This window comes from Leptonychotes weddellii, chromosome 16 (assembly GCF_054177405.1).
Source record: "Leptonychotes weddellii isolate Sample4059 chromosome 16, ASM5417740v2, whole genome shotgun sequence".
Lineage (NCBI taxonomy): Eukaryota > Metazoa > Chordata > Mammalia > Carnivora > Phocidae > Leptonychotes > Leptonychotes weddellii.
The window spans coordinates 37,525,106-37,543,264 of record NC_138384.1 but is presented as its reverse complement, the minus strand read 5'-3'; the positions used below and the strand labels follow the sequence as shown (position 1 = coordinate 37,543,264).

At 49.7% G+C, this 18,159-nt stretch overlaps 1 protein-coding gene across 5 annotated transcripts; it reads right to left on the bottom strand.

Annotated features, from left to right (window-relative positions):
* Positions 1–1,076: 1,076 nt before the first annotated feature.
* On the bottom strand, positions 1,077–12,991 carry CD22 (CD22 molecule). 5 transcript variants are annotated; one of them, XM_081806735.1, is made up of 14 exons: positions 12,899–12,991; positions 10,240–10,295; positions 9,625–10,002; positions 8,197–8,490; positions 6,808–7,071; positions 6,417–6,680; positions 5,121–5,378; positions 4,679–4,942; positions 4,337–4,600; positions 2,990–3,086; positions 2,762–2,837; positions 2,481–2,605; positions 2,186–2,270; positions 1,077–1,891 (listed from the first exon to the last, which is right to left on the bottom strand). In XM_081806735.1, exons 2-14 carry the CDS (start codon positions 10,271–10,273, stop codon positions 1,760–1,762), a joined length of 2,535 nt encoding a protein of 844 aa, XP_081662861.1. In that variant the 5' UTR covers positions 10,274–10,295; positions 12,899–12,991; the 3' UTR covers positions 1,077–1,759. The 5 variants fall into 5 exon arrangements, 4 of the variants coding, with proteins under 4 accessions (XP_081662861.1, XP_081662862.1, XP_081662863.1 ...); XM_081806736.1 differs by lacking the exon at positions 6,808–7,071; XM_081806737.1 differs by lacking the exon at positions 9,625–10,002 and having other exon boundaries at positions 12,899–12,990.
* Positions 12,992–18,159: the final 5,168 nt, after the last annotated feature.

Below are 18,159 nucleotides of genomic sequence, written 5' to 3'. Positions count from 1 at the left end.
CTTCACACTGGGGACAAAGTGGATTGGTGGGGAAATAAGTGCCACGCTCTGGCATAATTCCAAGGATGACCAGAACATCGTCTTCTCAGAAAGCAGATTCCGGTCTCGAGCAGATGGGAAGGGAGGGCAGGGAAGGAAGGTGGCACGTGTGGAGCGCCCACCACGGTCCAGGAACTTACATCCCCTTGCTGATGGACTAACCACGTGTTTCTGCTTCTAAGCATAGGTGGGGAAAGGTCAAACCTGAGATGTGGCGGGGAAGCTGGGAGGACCTAACTGGAAAGTCTGAGTTAGTGAACGTGACAGGGAACGGGTGATGTGACGGTAGGTGAGAGGAAAGCGGTGAGGTTTCTCAAGGCAGTTGGCTTTCGAGAAGTTCTTGGGCAACTGTGGGTTGTGACCGAACTTGGCAGCGGGACTTTTGAGAACGAATCGGCTTCCCCTTCTTATATTGTTCAAGAGCGGCAGACAAGATGGCAGTCTGGTTTTTAGGGACTTTTGGCTGTTTGTTTCAGGTTTCTGATAATGTGACTCCAGCATATGTACTACTGTCCCTCACTTCTCCTTTTTTTTTTTTTTTATATATATTTTATTTTCTTATTTGACAGAGAGAGACACAGCGAGAGAGGGAACACAAGCAGGGGGAGTGGGAGAGGGAGAAGCAGGCTCCTGGCCGGGCAGGGAGCCCGATGCGGGGCTCGATCCCAGGACCCTGATATCATGACCTGAGCCGAAGGCAGACGCTTAACCGACTGAGCCACCCAGGCGCCCCTGTCCCTCACTTCTTATCTTGAGCCGCCTGCACCAGAGGCGGTGGCACCTCCATTTTGCAGATGAAGAAACTGAGGCTCAGATGAGCTGGTCACTGAGCTCATTAGCAGAAGGGTCAGGACTCAGACTTGTGCTGGTCCAGCTGCAGGGCCATGCACTCTTTGCAACAAGACACTGGACTCCCCAGTCTGCTGATTTGACCCTGAGGTTGCCCCAACCCCTTTCCCTTCTCCCCAAGCCCCATGAGGCCCTCCTAAATCTCCCCGTTGTCACTCTGACCCCATAAACTGGAAATCGTTCACGGGTTCTTTGAAGTGGTATCTGAGCCATTTTTATTATGCAGTTCTGTTTGTGTTACACATCTGTCCACACCAGTGTGTGTCTCAGCCCACAAGACCCCCAAGGGCAGGGGCTGCAGCAGCGTAATGGAATGCCTCACTGATGCGTGGAGGAGAACCCAGTGCAGGACAGCCCCTCTTCTCCCTGAGCTTTGCCCCAGAGGCAGAAATTAGGCACAGGACGAGTGAGTGGGGCTTTCAGAGCAGGGGTGAGGGGGCCATAGGAATGGAGAGGGAAAGAAAAAAATATAGTAACAAGCTGATCCCAGCAGGGACACTGGCCCACTGGGGACAGGTTTTGAGGGGGTGGGCGGTGGCAGGTGGCCGGGGAGGGGCAGGGGGATGTGTGCAGTGCAGGGTCAGTATTTAAACGACCTTCCCCGTGGGAAAGAGAACGGACGGGGAGCAGGCCTTTGGGAGGGTCAGGGTTACCATCGTTGAGAAGGAAGCCTGCCTCTGGGCCACATACGAAGTTCTGGGCGCTGACTGAGGCATCACTGGTGATGTGCATGTGCATGCGTGCGTGTGCCTGCATGTGGAGGGGAGGCCGAGTGGCTTTGCGACTGAGCAGGGGGGGTGGGGCAATCTCCACGACCACCCGGCCCCTGCAGTCCCTCCCTCGGCGCCTCTGCTCCAGTGGGTTTGGCCTGTCAGTGCTTGAGGGTCACGTATTCCACGGCTTCCTGGGCCAGAGGCCGCTTTCCCAACCCAAGATGAACCAGCTCTGAGTAATGTATCCCCTCGTCTTCCGGACTGTCTGGAAGCACGTTCTCATAGTCGCCCTGAGAAAGCCACGTGTGTGAGGCCACGGGCCTCCCGGTCTGCGTTCCCTGCCTGTTCCCTCCCTGGCTCCTCCTGGGGGGCCAAGAGCCCGAGCAGGAGTCCTCTTGTCCCCATGCTGGCTGCAGTCAGCGTCTCGGACTGGGCCGTGCTGCCATGGCTCCGACCACACCCGTGTCTGAGCAAAACCCCCCCACCAGGCCTTGCCACCATGGAGGCCACCAAGTCCTTCCCATCTGGGACTCACAGCTGAGGCCAGGTCCCCCGCCCCTCCTTCCACAGCCCTGCCCCCTTACCGCTCGACATGTCTGCAAGACAGAGTAAGTGACGGTGTCATCCCTGTTTGGAGAAGGTCCCTCTGTCTCCAGGGTCCCTGCATCTCTGAGGGAGGGTAGATGGATGACCGCAGATGAAGCCTTTCACGTGAACTCTCTTCCTATTTCCAACTCCCCTAGCCCCCGAGAGCACCCCAGAGTGGAGCCTGGCTCACGGGCCTGCCACAAAGAGGGCAGGTGGGACAGGAGCCGAGCCCTTCCTCCTGCAGCTCTCCCCAGGTGCATGTGTCACCCTCCCAAGACCCTCACTAGGTACCCAGTTCTTGGTGTGTCAGTCTCGCTGAAAGGAAAGCGCAAGGTGGCGTAACTGATGGCCTCTTCCATCACCGGATTGTAGCACCCCAGGGAGTGGGGGTATTCGGAGAGCGGGGCCCTTCTAACCTGGGACAGAGACAAGGCCTCAGTTCTCGCCACTCCTTTCTCCACCTGAGTCCCCTTCCCCTGGCCTCTGACCTCCGACCTCCCGCACAGTGCTCTGCACCCCCCTTTGTCTCCCCTTGACTTCCAGGTCTGCCTCCAGGTCTTTTTCCATCTTACCTTCTGCTTCCTCACAAAGAAGCTCTGCCCACTGGAACTTTCCTGGAGCGCCTGCTGGCTCCGTATCCTCTTCCAGCTAAGAAATAAAGCCCCACTCGTGAGGATCAGGGGAGTGGGGACAGGACCCTGTGCAGTGGGCATGCTGGGGGCTCCAGGATGGTCAACTGGAGTCACTCCGGGGAAGGAATCAGGGAGAGCCAAGGGACATGAGCCTTGGGAGGAGCTCACCTTCGCTGAAGTTTGACTCCCCAGAACGCCAGGAGTAGGGTGGCCAGGCAGAACCCCACTCCCACAGCCACTCGCCTGCCGATGGTCTCCGGGCTGTCTGGTGGGGGAAGGAGCGACCGTGAGTTGGGGATACTGCCTCTCTCAGATCACGGGCCAGCATTGCCTTGTAGCATTTTCCCGGGAGGCATCCTCAACTTCTCTGCATGGCCGCTCTCCTTGCCTGAGCAACTTCTCCACACGTAGGGGCTGTGATGCACAGAAAGGGAGAAGCCGGCCCCTGCCCACTGGGACCCCGTTGGGAGGAAAGGGCTAACTCTCAGGAAAGCACCTGTTTTGTGACAGACACAGGCACACACAGGACATGCAATAAAAGCTACAACTTCCTTAGAGGCCGCTTGGCCATACTTATCAGAACTTAAAATCACTTGTCCTTTGATGCAGCAATTCCATGTAGGAATTTATCCTGCAGCTGTCCTTCAGGGGTACCAGAGCCAGAGACAGCGCAGGGCTGTGGGGAAAGCACTGGGTAGATAGGGTTTGCTGCTTCCATGCACGGGAAGACAACAACAATGCAGCCCTGAGGGAAAGGGGCAGGTTGCCAGGGTGTCTGCAAAAGTGGAGACCCCAGACACAGGTTTTTATACAATATGTTGCATTTCCAAATAACGCGTTCAGGCATCCAGCTTTGCAGGCCATGATCCTCTAAATCTAAAGCCATGGCTCCAAGTTTAATCTGAAAAAGTACAATAAATCAATTAAATAACTTCCCCATTGTTTCCAGACCCTTCAGACACCCTGTGCATGCACGGATATAGAACAGTCTCTGAGTGGTATTGTTACGTGGCAAAAAAGAACGTCCAGGACAACATGTAAGCTCTCCTGCGATTTGCGTGATGAAGGGAGTACAAACATAGACCTACTTATTGTATTGTGCGTGTGCAGAATAGCTCTGTAAAGAGATGCAGACAGCTGCCGGCAGTGAAGGCCTTCAGGGAGGGGTAGAGTCCTCAGGGAGAAAGAAAGGAGAAGTGTCTTTCTACTATTTACCTTTTGTGCTATTTTATTTTGCCTTGTCTTAAAAAAATATATATAGAAATCTCAAAAGATAAAGATAAACAGGCTACCAAGGGTGAGACAGAGAGACACAGAGAGGGACCCAGCAGGATCTCAGGATGTCTGGCAGGCAGGGAGGCCTGAGAGGGAACTGCCCTAGAGAGAGTCCGGAGAGACTTCGAGAAGGAGGAAGACAGGTGAGCTTGTGTGGAGCAGGCGCTGTGCCTGGGAGTGACCGGCTGGGCTGCCTGACAGGACAGGGGAGGGAGGGAAGGAGAAGGGAAGGGGCCTTACAGTAGACAGTGAGGGTGCTGGGGGGCGACTGGACCCTGCCGAGCTGGTTGGTCGCCTCGCACCAATAGGCGCCTGAGTGCTGGATCTTCACGGGATCCAATCTCAGCATCTGATCATAATGGTGGAGGTTTTGGTTATTCCAGTCAAACCAGGTGTACTGGAAGATGGGAGGGTTGGCATCGCTCTCACATGTCAGGACTGCCTTCTTCCCCTCCACCACTTGGTCCTTTGGGCTGATGGCCACATGCAGCATCCTTGGTGCATCTACAAGAAGAAAAATCAGGATCCAGGTAGCTGGTCACGGGCTCTTCTGTCTGTCTCCAGCCCCAGCCACTCACTCACACAGCACTTGGAGCCTCCTGGCCTCAGACATGGTCTGTCCTACGGAGTTGTTGATGAGGCAGTTGTAATTGCCGGCATCTTCTGGAGAGATGGAGTCAAAGCTCAGTTCTTTTCCTTCCTTCAGAAAGATTCCATTTTTCTTCCAGAAGAAGCGGACATCTCTGGGGCGGCTACTTGAGAAGTTACATCCAAGGAGGACTCGGTGCCCGGAGTGAATCTCAGAAGGGGGGCTGATCTGCTGGACCCTGACATCCTTGGGGGCATCTGGAGAGCAAGGGCCTCAGGCTGACCTCTTGGGTCCCTTTCCCTCTTCCTGGCCCTAAGGCCAGACTCTCAGCTCTCAATTCTCTGTGAAGGTTCCAGCCCAGGCCCCAGTCCCCTCACCCTGAGAGCCCATATCCCAGCTGGGCTACCTCTTGGGTCCCCTTGCCCAGTCACTCACGCTGAACATCCAGGTTGACAGAGGGGGCCCATGAACACCACTGGTTACAGGCTGCACAGGTGATTGGCCTGGCGTCCCAGGCAACTTTTTGAATTATCAGCACCCCGGGTGATTGTTCCTTCCAGGAGCCTTGGAGGTTCCATTCATATCGGGTAACTCTGGGATTACTGGAACTGTAGTTACAGGACAGGGTCACAGTGTCTCCTTCTTGAATCCGCGTGGGGTTTTGAATCACCGTGGTTACCTCCTTGGGGGCATCTGGGAGGAAACCAGACAGATGGGCAAGGGAAAGTCAGCTGTCCAGACTACCTTTCCCAGTGCTTACTGCTCCACCCACACCCCCGCCCCCCGCCCCAACCCATCCCCTGGGTTCACACAATTCCTAAATTAACCAAAGGAAGGCTCGGACTTCCCTCTCGCATCTGTGCGAGGACAGGAGCCATGGCTGTGGTTTGAGGCAGGAGGAGGCAAAAGGTCAGAGCAGAGCTCAAGCAGAGAATGCGTGGTGTATGCAAGGCAGAGGCACCCTGTCTGAGGGTCTCCGCAGGGGCCTGGGGCGCAGAGCTAGTTTGCTGTAGTGCAGGTATTCATTGGGGGGTGGGGGAAGCACAGCTCTGGAGCCAGATGGGCTGAGAGCTGAGTGATCGTGGGCCGTGGGACTCAGTTTGCTTCACCATCAGATGGGGTCCTAAGAGCACCTAACCTGATAGATTCAAAGCCAGGAGGAAATGAGATGAAGCACTCAGAGTGGAGTAAATGCTCCAGAAATATTCCTGCTGCTGCTGCTGCATCACACACCCACTGTCTAGATGTTCGGGATTCGAGCATCCCCGTCAGAGTATCTGGCTCAGACTCTGACATCCCAGGGTCCAAGGCTCAAACTTAGGGATTCTCTTGGTCCTGGGCTCGACTGACAGACAAGATTCACTATGTTAAACAGGGTCCGACCTCTGAGGGAGAGGCAGTGAGACATTTTGCTCCAGTTCTCGAAAACTTCAGGCCCCCTTCTGAGACTCAGCCACTGCCTAGTGACACCATGTTCTCTGGGTCCCTCATGGGGCCCTGGCAGCTTGCAGTTCATTCATTCAACAGACATCTACTGAGCACCTGCCATGAGCCAGACCCTGTTCTGGTGCTGGGTATACAACCGGAAACAGCAGCAAAGCACCCGCCCAGGGAGCATACATGTTGGGAGACACCCCTGCTTGCCGCCCATTCTAGGACCCAGGAATCTCCTGCGCCCCATCTGCCTGCCTCCTTCTCCCGCTAGAACCCAGAGGCCCTGTGACTACTCACATTGGACATCTAACTCAGTCTCCTGGCCAATTTGTCCAGGACCAAGTCTGTTTTCTGCCAAGCAGGAATACTGCCCAGCATGGCTGAGGAGGACCATTGGGATCTGGAAGGTTTTGCTTGTCCTTCCTGGCACTTCTATCTCATTGTGATACCAGGTGTAATTGGTTGGAGGAGGATTGGCCAGTGACATACAAGTCATCTCTACTTTATTTCCCTCCTTCGCTGGCGAGGAGAGGATCTCAACCCTGGAAGGTTCCGGAGCATCTGGAAAAAGGTGCAGAGGCAGAGGAGGAAGGTGAGCAGAGGCCTCTGTTGTTCACCTCTCAAGAGCCTTGGTTCCATCCCCTGCTAACTCCCTGCCTGCCCCCCTCCCAGCTCCCAGGAGGCTCACAGTACACTTGGAGGAACACTTCATCCGACTGTCCTGAGCCTAGATCATTGAAGGCCTCACACTGGTACTCTCCACTCATCTTCTTGGTCACAGAGGACAGAGTTAACGTGGGTGTCTCCTCCCTCAGCTGGGTCCCATCCTTGAGCCAGGCTATACTCCGGAACTCCGGGTTGCTGCTGATGACCTGGCAGGTCATGGTCACAGACTCTCCCTCTGTTACATTGGCTCCTTCGGGATTGACCTCAATCTTCAACTTTGGGACATCTAGAGGAGCAGAGGGGCAGCAGGAGAGGGGGTAGGGACTTCTCAGGGGGTGTCACCTGGGGGGAAGTTGCTGGGCTTTGATTCAGATAAAGCAGCAGCCTACACATAGCATGGGAGTGTGGGCAGCCACTTGCTGTCCCCCTTATCAACAAGGGTGGGCTGGTCCAAGCACCTGGGCGATGGTCACGGACTCCTAACTTGTCTCTGCTCTACGCACCACCCCGCACCTGTTCTCAGAGTTCTGGTCTCCACTAGCAGTCAGCTGTCTTCCTAATACCGTCAATCAGCCTTTGCCACTCCCCTGCTTGAAACCGTTTAGTGGATTCCACACCCAGAATAAAATCCAAAACCCTGCTGCCACCCATGAGGTCTGGCCTTGGCCCTCCTTTCCTATCATTGGGCCCCTCAGACGCAGGGCTGAGGCTCTCCGGCCCCTTGCTCTGGTGCAGGCACACAAAGTTCCTACCCCCAGGCCTTTGTCCTTACTCTTTTCTCTTCCTGGGATCTTCTGGCAAATAGCTGCCTGCCTCAATCTTTCCCTTCACCCAAGTTCACTGTCCTCAGAGAAGCCTCCATCCTTCCCTCCCTCCCTCTTTCTGAGCCCGGCTTTACGTCCTCCTGATACACTTATCACTGCCTACCCTTAAGTTCGGTATTTCTTTGTTAATCTAGTAATTGTTTGTCTTCCCCAGCGGCAGTGCCAGCTCCTCAGTGGGCAAGAACAGGCCTGGCACCCAGGAGGCTCGTAGTAAATATTTACTGAATGAATGAATGGGGCACAAACAATGATGTGAAAACATTTCTTACCCCGAGCCCTCTACCCAGGGGGAAAAATATACCTAACCACATGATCTCAAATTCACATCGTGGCTCGAGGATATTAAATTATGTTATTCTTCTAGACCAAAGCAGATGCTAAGATGAATCTGTTCCCTGAAACACTGGGGCTGACAACAGGGGTGGTGGAGGGACGCAGCCCCGGCTGGACCTTTCCCAGCTGTGGGTGTTCATGGACCGATTATGTGTCCTTCCGTGGAGGTGCCCGCTACCCTTGGTGCACTCTGAGGGGTTGGGGAGAAGAGACAAGACCCTCGTCCCTCCCTGGGGGCACTGGGAGACACTCACGCTTTACATCCAGCAACACCGTTTCCTCAGAGAGGATCCGCTCTGCTTTGGGGTCCCAGAGTTGGCAGGTCAGATTCTTGCCGTGGTGCGTCCACTGTGGCTGGAAGGTGAGCTTGCTCTGGGTGAAGACAGTCTTGGTGGTCAAGGAGGTCGAGGTGACGGCAGGCTCCTCCAGGGACCACTGCAGCTGGATCTGGTACCCAGGGCAGGAGAAATTCAGCAAGCAAGTCAGAGTGACTTCCTGGGACTCCTGGATTTCTGGAGGGAGCTGAATGTGAGGTGATAGGGGCGTCTCTGCAAAAGAGTAGGGGCCAAGCTGGAGGCCTGGGAGACCAGGGGCCTGTGCCAGCCTCTCACACCTGGCTGTAGATGCTCTGCCCCCAAAGAAGCCCTCAGAAGCCCCTCGCCAGTCCCTTCCACCTCTCTCTGGGCCTGCCTTTCTCTGCTTTGAATCACTTTTGCTCTGCCGAAACACTCTCTGAAAGGTCTAGTGAATGCTGATGCTCCTTAGGAATCGGATTTTATATTTTATACTTACCTCGTTCTCCTTCCCTGATGTTTGCTCTCTAAACATTTTCAAGATCGCTGCCCCACCCCAAGGGAATTTTACCAGGTTAGGTCACCGTGCCTTTCTTGGCTTTGATGACAAACCTGCATTTGTAATGGCCTCAGTGCTGGGAGCCATCCAGCATGGCATTCCTTTAGGGATCCCCGGGGCTGGGCCGCCCTAGGACTGCAGGTCTGAAGCTACATCTCTCATTGCAGTGTAGGGCTGCTTAGCTTAGACCCCTCCAACCCCCACACTGAAGAAACAGGCTGTGGGGTGGAGGTCCCAGGCCTAGGTTTCATTCACCCCCTACCCCATCCCCTACCTGTCTCTTTTAGACATGAAGGCCTAATTAGAATCAATCGCCAACATTAAGGCATTGGGAGATTTCACTCAAATCAAAGATTTCCATCTTCTTTTGAAAAATCAGGCAACCGGGGGCACCTGGGTGGCTCAGTCGGCTCAAGTCATGATCCCAGGATCCTGGGATCAGCCCCTCATCAGGCTCCCTGCTCAGTGGGAAACCTGCTTCTCCTTCTCCCACTGCCTGCCACTCCCTGTGCTTGTGCTCTCTCTCTCCCTCTAATAAATAAATAAAATCTTTAAAAAAAAAAAGAAAGGAAAAGAAAAGAAAAATCAGGCAACCTGGAACCCAGATTCCAGCATGGGTGGAAGCTGAGGGGCAGGTGCAATGCTTGAGGAGAAACAAGTACTCGGGCTGCAGGCCCCATTGTCTCATTATGCCCCGGTCACTTACTGGCACCTCCTGCCTGGCCTCTACAAGCAGTCTGGTTTGCGACCCCTGTCCCAGGAGTTGGGTGTTTCCCACCTTCCTCCTTGCCTGAAGCCAAGGCAGAGGACCCCATCCCCCACGGCCTTACTAGAGACGTTGAGGTCTATTTTCTCCATCCATTTGTTAGTCTTCGTTATCAACCTCAGCCCCAGCCAGCCATTGTCTTGTTCAAGCACAGGGTTGATGCGTATGGTGCAGTTGGATCTTTGGTCTCCCAGGAACTGAACCCTCTCCGGGGTATGAGGATCCCCCCAAGGCTTTGTTTTCTCATAGAGAATGCGCCCGTTGAAGTTCTTGGTGGTGTCGTCATATTCATAGTTGCTGTACAAGGTCAGGTTTTCCAGATCATCCTTACGCCCTGGAATTGCGTAGTGACAGGGAATCCAGACGCAGGCCCCATCCCAGCTGTAGAGAGTGTGGGGGTGCTCAAACTTCCATTTAGATGAGTCAGAGAAGGCCAAGTATTCTGGAACCCACCACAGTGATCAAGAAACATTATTGAAGGACATAAAGAGCTTTCAAATGAATAAAGAATCCCCTCTGAAGATAGAGGGAGAGAGGAAGGTACACAAAGAGAGGTGTATACGTACACACATACCCTTGTCCCCACCCTCCCCAACACTTAACTCTTTGCTCCAGAGCTCTCCTCCTCCTCCAGCTCCCACAGACATCCCAGAACCCAAACCTAAACCACAGTCCTTACCAAGGAGCAGGAGCGAGGGGCCGAGGAGATGCATGGTGCTGTGTCTAGGCAGGAGCCTGGGCCGGGAAGAATTTGTCTTTGAGCCATCTGGTCGCTTACTTCTTTCAGATGGCTTTTCTTGCTCACCCACCAAGCTCCAACCCCTCTTCCCTGATCCCAGGAGGACCACATCTGATTGCATTGCAAGATGTGAATTCTGGATGTTCATGGGGCCTTTTATGGGAATGCCATGTCTATTCTGTCAGCCTAAGAACTCTGTACAGCAAACCTGCCTCTCTTCCTAGCCCTTCTTCCTTTCTTCCATCCATCCTTCCATCCATCCATCCATCCATTCTTCCTTCCATCCATCCATCCATCCACCCATCCACGCTTCATTCCATCCTTCCATCCATCCATCCATCCAACCATCCATCCATCCATCCACCCATCCACCCATCCATCCATCCACCCGTCCACCCGTCCACCCTTCATTCCATCCATCCATCCATCCATCCATCCATCCATCCATCCATCCATCCTTCCATCCATCCCATCCTTCCATCCATCCATCCATCCATCCATCCATCCATCCATCCATCCATAATTTTACAAACTTCCTGGCCAGCTCTCAGGCTTTGAGTGGCACCAGACCACTGAGTGCCATGAATCCCAGGCCCAGGGTAACTTGAAGCTCACCTTGAGGCAACTAGTGAAGGGTTTTATGTAGGGTGGAGCCATGGTCAAAACTTGATTTTAAAGACCAGGAACAAAATTACTCTAAAACTAATAATTAAGTGTGAATCTAGGAGAGCATTTAGAGGGGTCTGGAAGAACTTAGGAGAATGTGTCCAAGGGTCCCACTCAGAGAAGCCTGGGGGTTGGGAAGAAAACATAAATTGGCCAGGTGGGGACAGAGGTCATGTCTTAGGTAAAGGCAATGATGCTCTCAGTCCCAGCCAATTGTTGCCAATTGGGAACATGAGCTCGGCACTGCCTGACCTTCCACTGTTTTTGGAGAAGTAAGAAGCCAGATTTTCATGTGAAATGCGCTGCTTTCAGAAATGAACAAACCAACAAACATGGTGCTGGCCAAACCAAACCTGTCTACAGGCTGGAGGCAGTCCAGGGGCCCCCAATGTGCAGCCACAGCCCGTCTGTCTCTCTTGGAGACATCAGTGAGCTTAACTGCCACCTTACTAGACTTTTACATAGAGTTACATTTACAGAGAGTTAAATTTAAGTCCCAATTTGCATGGCTGGGCCTCTCTGTGCTGGTCCCTCTAGAGTTAGCAGGATGTGTGACAGAGTGTGTCTCCGGTCTCAGCACAGACCTGCACCCCTCCCTGCCCAGCCAACATTTCCCACCAGCAAGGGCCCCTCACCCCCTTGGGCTATTTCTCTCCTCAGGCTGCGTGGCTCATGCCAAATGCTGTTGGGTGTCTAGTACCCGGCATGGGGAAAGCTAGACTGCTTGCTGAGCAGGAAGGGGGTCTGTTCCCAGGAGTAGTGCCTGTGCTGGCCTGGGCCGGGCCTGGATTAGGGATGAGGGCTCTGAATGGGGACAGACTTTCCAGGCAGAACTGACACCAGCTCTGCAGGTGCTAATAGTGCTATACACAAAAACGTCTTCAAGGCCACATCCACTTGAAAAAAGCTGGGTTAAAAAAGGTAAATAGAGGGGCGCCTGGGTGGCTCAGTCATTAAGCGTCTGCCTTCAGCTCAGGTCATGATCCCAGGGTCCTGGGATCGAGCCCCACATTGGGCTCCCTGCTCAGCGGGAAGCCTGCTTCTCCCTCTCCCACTCCCCCTGCTTGTGTTCCCTCTCTCGCTATGTCTCTCTCTGTCAAATAAATAAAATATTAAAAAAAAAAAGTAAATAGATTCCCAACTGTGAGTCCTTTTGATCCCTTTAATCAGCTGGGTGCCCATCAAACATCTCCTAACATGGGGGCTAAAGTACAGTCCATTGCTCACACTTCTTTAGCCACAGAACTGATTTTACATTTCTCGTGAAAAACTTGGCAGGGTTGCAGGGTCAATGTTTTGAGGGATGTGCTGTGGGTCCCCTTTGAGTTTCTATAAGAGCTGTGGCAAGGGCTAGATTCCATTCTTTGTGGTAAAGACTAGCCTCCAGTAGCTGGACCCTTGTGCCCCCTCTGCCATCAGCCGCCCTCATGGGGGAATGGCTTGAGGACACCAGGACGAGTGGGAAAGGGCACTTCTGAGAGCAGGGCTGTGTGCTCACTCCCAGCAGCTCAGGCAGTCTCCAGGACATAAGAAGTGGAACCACGGGCCTGGAATTGGAAGGCTGCTGAGACAGGGTAGGGCATGGAGGTGGGGAACAATAGGCATTGGGCACAAAGGCTCAGGACAAGGCCACGCTATCCAGACCTGTGGCCTGCTCAACACAGGCCTGTTTAGGACCTTACAAGACCTCAGAGCCAGCCTCCCTGAGTCCATTCTTCCCTCCTGGGCATCTGGTGACCCATCTTACTCTCAGAAGACTCATCAAGCCCATCAAGGGGCATGCTCAAAGACAGGGGTCTGTATCCTGTTATAACACAGGCAAGAGAGGTGGGGGGCTTCCCACTGTGCTCCCAGGCCCAAGAATTGTGCTTGGCACACAGCAGTTCCTCCACGCTAGCTTGCCGAATGCAAAAGAGAGCAAAATAGTTTTTACCTGTTTCCTCGTGTCTTCCTTCTTCGGGGACCCTGGCAGCGTCTGAGAGTGAAAGGGGAAACACAGCGAAGGATTTTCACCCTCCTCGGCCACACCCCCTGCCCCTCGGTGACTCACAGAGCAACCAAGAGGCATGGCAAAGTGGAGAGTTGGGAAAAGAGGGAACAAGGACAATGTGGGCTCAGAGGCAGATTGGAGGGAACACTCGAGTACCCACGGTCAGTTTTTAGTTTCGGTATATGGACTTATACATCAGATAGTTAGTTCCTCCAGAACTTCCCCTCTATCCAGCTCTCAGGAAATGCTGATAATTAAAGCCAAGCAGTTTAGAACTGCCAGCCTGCTGAAAAAGGCACAAGGCAATCTGAAAGTACTTGTAGTTTAGTGTTACCATCCAGTTATTCTCATTCCCATACTTTTCCTCCAAAGGCAAGACTGGTGGGGAGTCTGGTCACTTACACTGATGCTTCAGCAGCTCACAAGGGTCAAGGAAAGAGCACACAGATATCAGGAAGAAAACGATAACTTACGTGAAGTGTTATTGAATGGGCAAGTCATGAGACTGGAACCTTACCACTTGGTCAGGCTTCTAGTCAGTGAGTGTCTTGAGACCAGGACCAGACATCAGCTAAAGCCATTCAAATCCTACAGGGATTTGAACAGGGAAGTCTCTGAGAAATTTGTACCCTGGCATCACCAAACTCTACTGACTGCCAGCCATTGAGAAGGAAACAGAAAAGGGAAAGAACAGCTTGTTCAAAAAATAGTGATGTTCTGGGAAGGGTATTCTTCCCTATTTCTTTTGCTAAGAACAACTAAAAACCCTGGATCCCTGGATGTTATAAAACAAGCATAAGAAGACACTGAAAGGTTGAGAGAAGACACACTGTTAGGGACCTTGGGACCTGAGGAATGATATGATGGTGAATTCCCTGGGTTTCACTGGATACTGAAGAAACAAGCAACTGGAAATGCCAATGGGCTCAGAAAAAAAGTTCAGCAAAACTCTGCTCTTCTAGCCAAAGAACCAAGAAAGGGGTAACCCAGAAAGACAAATCTTTCAGGCAATAACTGCTCTGCTCCAGCTAAATATCACAGAAAAACCTGCTGCTTCACTCCCACCCCTGACAGCAAAGGCTGAGTGGGGCCCTAGACTTCCACCCTTGCTAGGCCGTAATGAAGAGTCCAGGCCACTCCCCGCTACCCCACCTAAGTGGTGCCAGAGGAGGCTGAGTGTGGAGCTGGGCCCTCCATCCCCACTGGACTATTCCTCCCCACAGTGTTAGTGGAGACCACTTGGGGAGCCCGAACATCCACCCCCACCCAGTGGTGATGAGGCGTCATTCTCCTCACTAGAGTGGTGTAAGAGGAGGTCTAGGGGAGGGTCAGGACTTTCACCGTCACTCAGTGGTCATAAGCCCACCTCCTACTGTGGAATCTACACGGAAGTGATGTGGAGAACAGTAATGAAGTACCCCTCCCTCTCCCGGCCAGGGTGGTATTAGTGGATGCATAATGGGGAACCTGATCTTCTATTCCTGCCTAGCAATAATAAGAAAACTTCACACACACACACACACACACACACATCAGGTGTCAGGAAAGGCTGAGTGGAGAACCTGAACTTCTACCCCACTTCCAATAATGAGGCAGTGCCCCCATTCATTTCACTGGAGCACTGTCAGGGGAGGCTTGCTAAAGGACAGATTTAAATAAGATCCAGTCCCATAAATAATACCCCAAATGCCTAGGTTTCAATTGTAAATCACTTGGCATACTAAGAACCATGAAGTTCTCAAACTGAATGTGAGAAGATAATCAACAGACACAAACACAAAGATGACACAGATGTTGGAATTATCTGACAAAGATTTTAAAGCAGCCATCATAAAAATGCTTCAGTGAGCAATTACAAACATGCTTGAAACAAATGAAAAAAATAGAGCATGTCAGTAAAGAAAGAAGCTATAAAGAAGAATCAAAAGGAAATTCTAGAACTAAAAAAAATACAGTAACAAAAACCTTAATGAATGGGCTCAACAGCAGAATGGGGATTATAGAAATAACGATCAGTGAAATGGAACATAGAACAATAGAATTTAACCAATTTGAACAGCAGAGAGAAAATAAACTGAAAAAATAAATGAACAGAGCCTCAGGGGCATGTGTGGCTAGTATGACAAAAGATCTAACATTAAAGTCATTGGCGTCTCAGAAGGAGAGGAGAAAGATGGTGAGGCGGGGGCTTAGAAAACATTTGAAGAAATAATGTCCCTAATTTGACAAAACAAACAAACAAAACCCATACCTCAGATTCAAGAAGCTAAGTGAATCCCAAACAAGATAAACCCAAAGAAATCCATGGCAAGACACATAATAGTCAAACTTCTAAAAACTAAAGACAAAGAAAAAATCTTGAAAGCAACCACAGAGAAATGACTCATTACCTATAGGGAGAAAACCCATTCAAATGACAGTAGATTTCATATCAAAAACCATGGAGAACTAAGGAACTGAAACAACATTTCTCAGATACTGAAAGAAAAGAACTATCAACCTGGAAACTTATATCTAGTGAAAATATCCTTCAGAAATGAAGAGGAAATCAAGACATCCTCAGATGAAGGAAAGCTAAAGGAATTTTTAACCAGCAGAGACCCAAAAAGGATGGCTAAAGGGAATTCCCTAAACAGAAAGAAAATGATTTTAAAAAAGAAATCTTGGAACATCAAAAAGGAAGAAAGAACATGGAAAGAGCAAACCTATGGGTAAATAAAATAGACTTTCCTTCTCTTCTTGAGTTTTCTAAATTATGCTTGGCAATCAAAGTAAAAACCATAACACTGTGTAATGCTGTTCTTAGTGTATGTAGAAGAAGTATTTAAGACAATTATAAACAGGAGAGGGTAAAGGGATGTGGAGGGAGGTGAGGTTTCTATACTTGAACTGGTAAAATATTGAAGCCAGTAGATTTTGGTAAGTTCTATATAATGTAATACTTAGATCAATCACTAAAAAAGCTATACAAAGTGATATACTCAAAAACACTATAGGTAAGTCAAAATGGAATTTTAAAATTGTTCAAGAGAGGGTCACCCGGGTGGCTCAGTCAGTTGAGCGTCTGCCTTCGGCTCAGGTCATGATCCCAGAGTTCTGGGACTGAGTCCCGCATCAGGCTCCCTGCTCAGTGGGGAGCCTGCTTCTCCCTCTCCCTCTCTGCCTGCTGATCCCCCTGTTCGCTCTCGTGCTCTCTCTATTAATTATATAAAATCTTAAAAAATAAAGAAAAATAAAATAGTTCAAGAGACCCACAGGAAGGGAGGAAAAAAACAGAAATTAAAAACAGAGAGAACAAAGAAAAAACAAGAACAAAATGACAAGTTTAAGCCTTACCATGTAAGTATTACACTAAATGTAAGTAGTGTAAATACACAAATGAAAAAACAGATTGACAGAGTGAATAAAAAACATGACCCAACTATATGCTGTCCATAAGAAAATAACTTCAAATATAATCAGATAGGTAAGTTGAAAATAAAATAATGTAAAAGGATATACTATACCAACATTAATCAAAAGAAATTTGATTTCTTCCAAAAAATTAAAAATAGAAGTACCATATGTCTGAGCAGTTCCACTTCTGGGTGTTTATCTGAAGGAAGTTAACTCAAAAACCATGCCAGTTCCTCAAAATATTAAAAATAGAACTAACATACGGTCAGGAATTTCACTTCTGGGTATTTACCAAAACAAAGTGAAAACACTAATTCAAAAACTGTGGCACCTCCAAGTTCACTGCAGCATTATTTACAATAGCCAAGACATAGAAGCAACCTAAGTGTGCATCAATGGATGAATGGATAAGGAAAATGTGGTGTGCATATACAATGAAATATTATTCAGCCATAAGAAAGAAGGAAATCTTGCCATTTGTGACAACATGGATGGACCTTAAGGGCATTATGCTAAGTGAAATAAGCCAAACAGAGAAACACTGTCTGACCTCACTTATTATGTGGAATCTAAAAAACAAACAAAATGAACTCATAGATACAAAGAACAGATTGGTTCAGAGACAGAGGTTGGGAGGTGGTAAAATAACCTATGGGTCAAAGAGAAAAATCTCAAGGGAAATGTAAAAAAAAAATACATTGAACTGAAAGAAAATGAAAATAGAACTTACCAAATTTTGTGGGACACAGCTAAGTACAGGATGGAAATTTATAGCATTGAATGCTTACATTAAAAGAAAAAAGCATTAGGGGCACCTGGTTAAGTAGGCTCAGTACGTTAAGCATCTGACTCTTGATTTCAGTTCAGGTCATGATCTCAGGGTCATGGTATCGAGCCCACGTCAAGCTCCACACTCAGCGGGGAGTCTGCTTGAGATTCTCTCTCTCCCTCTCCCTTTGCCCCTCCCCCAGCTCGCACTCTCTCTAGCTCTCTAAAATAAATAAATCTTTGAAAAAAAGGAAGAAAAGCCTCAAATGAACAATATAAGTTTCCATCTCTAGAAGCTAGAAAATAAGAGAAAAATAAACCCAAACAAGCATAAGGAAGGAAATAATAAATACAAAGGCAGAAATCAATGAAACTGAAAACAGAGAAATAATAGAGATAATTAAATATCTAGTTCATGAAAAGACCAATAAAACTGACAAACCTCTAGCAAGGCTGACAAAAGAGAGAAGACAAATTGCTAACATCAAGAATGAAATGGTATATTGCTACAGGTCCCGCAGACATCAAAAAGGTAGTGAGGGAATACTATGAACAACTCTTGCACATAAATTTCAAAATTTAGATTAAATGGATCAATTCCTCAAAAACTACAAACTACCACAACTCACCAAATGTCAATTAGGTAATTTGGGGTTTTTAAAAGATTTTATTTATTTATTTGAGAGAGAGATTGAGAGAGAGAGGGCACAAGCAGGGCACAGGGAGAGGAACAAGCAGATTCCTGGCTGAGCAGGGAGCCGTCAGGTAATTTGAATAGCCCTATAACTACTGAGATAATTTAAAAAATGAGAAAAAAGTCTCCAGGCACATATGGCTTTACTGGAGAATTCAAGCCAATGTTTGAAGAAGTAACACCAATGCAACATAATCTCTTCCAGAAAATAGTGGAGGGAACACTTCTCAACTCATTCTTTGAAGCCAGGATTACCCTAAAACAAACAAACAAACAAAAAAGACAAAACAGTATAAAGGAAAACTACAGACCAATATTCCTCATGAATATGGGGGCAAAATTTTAC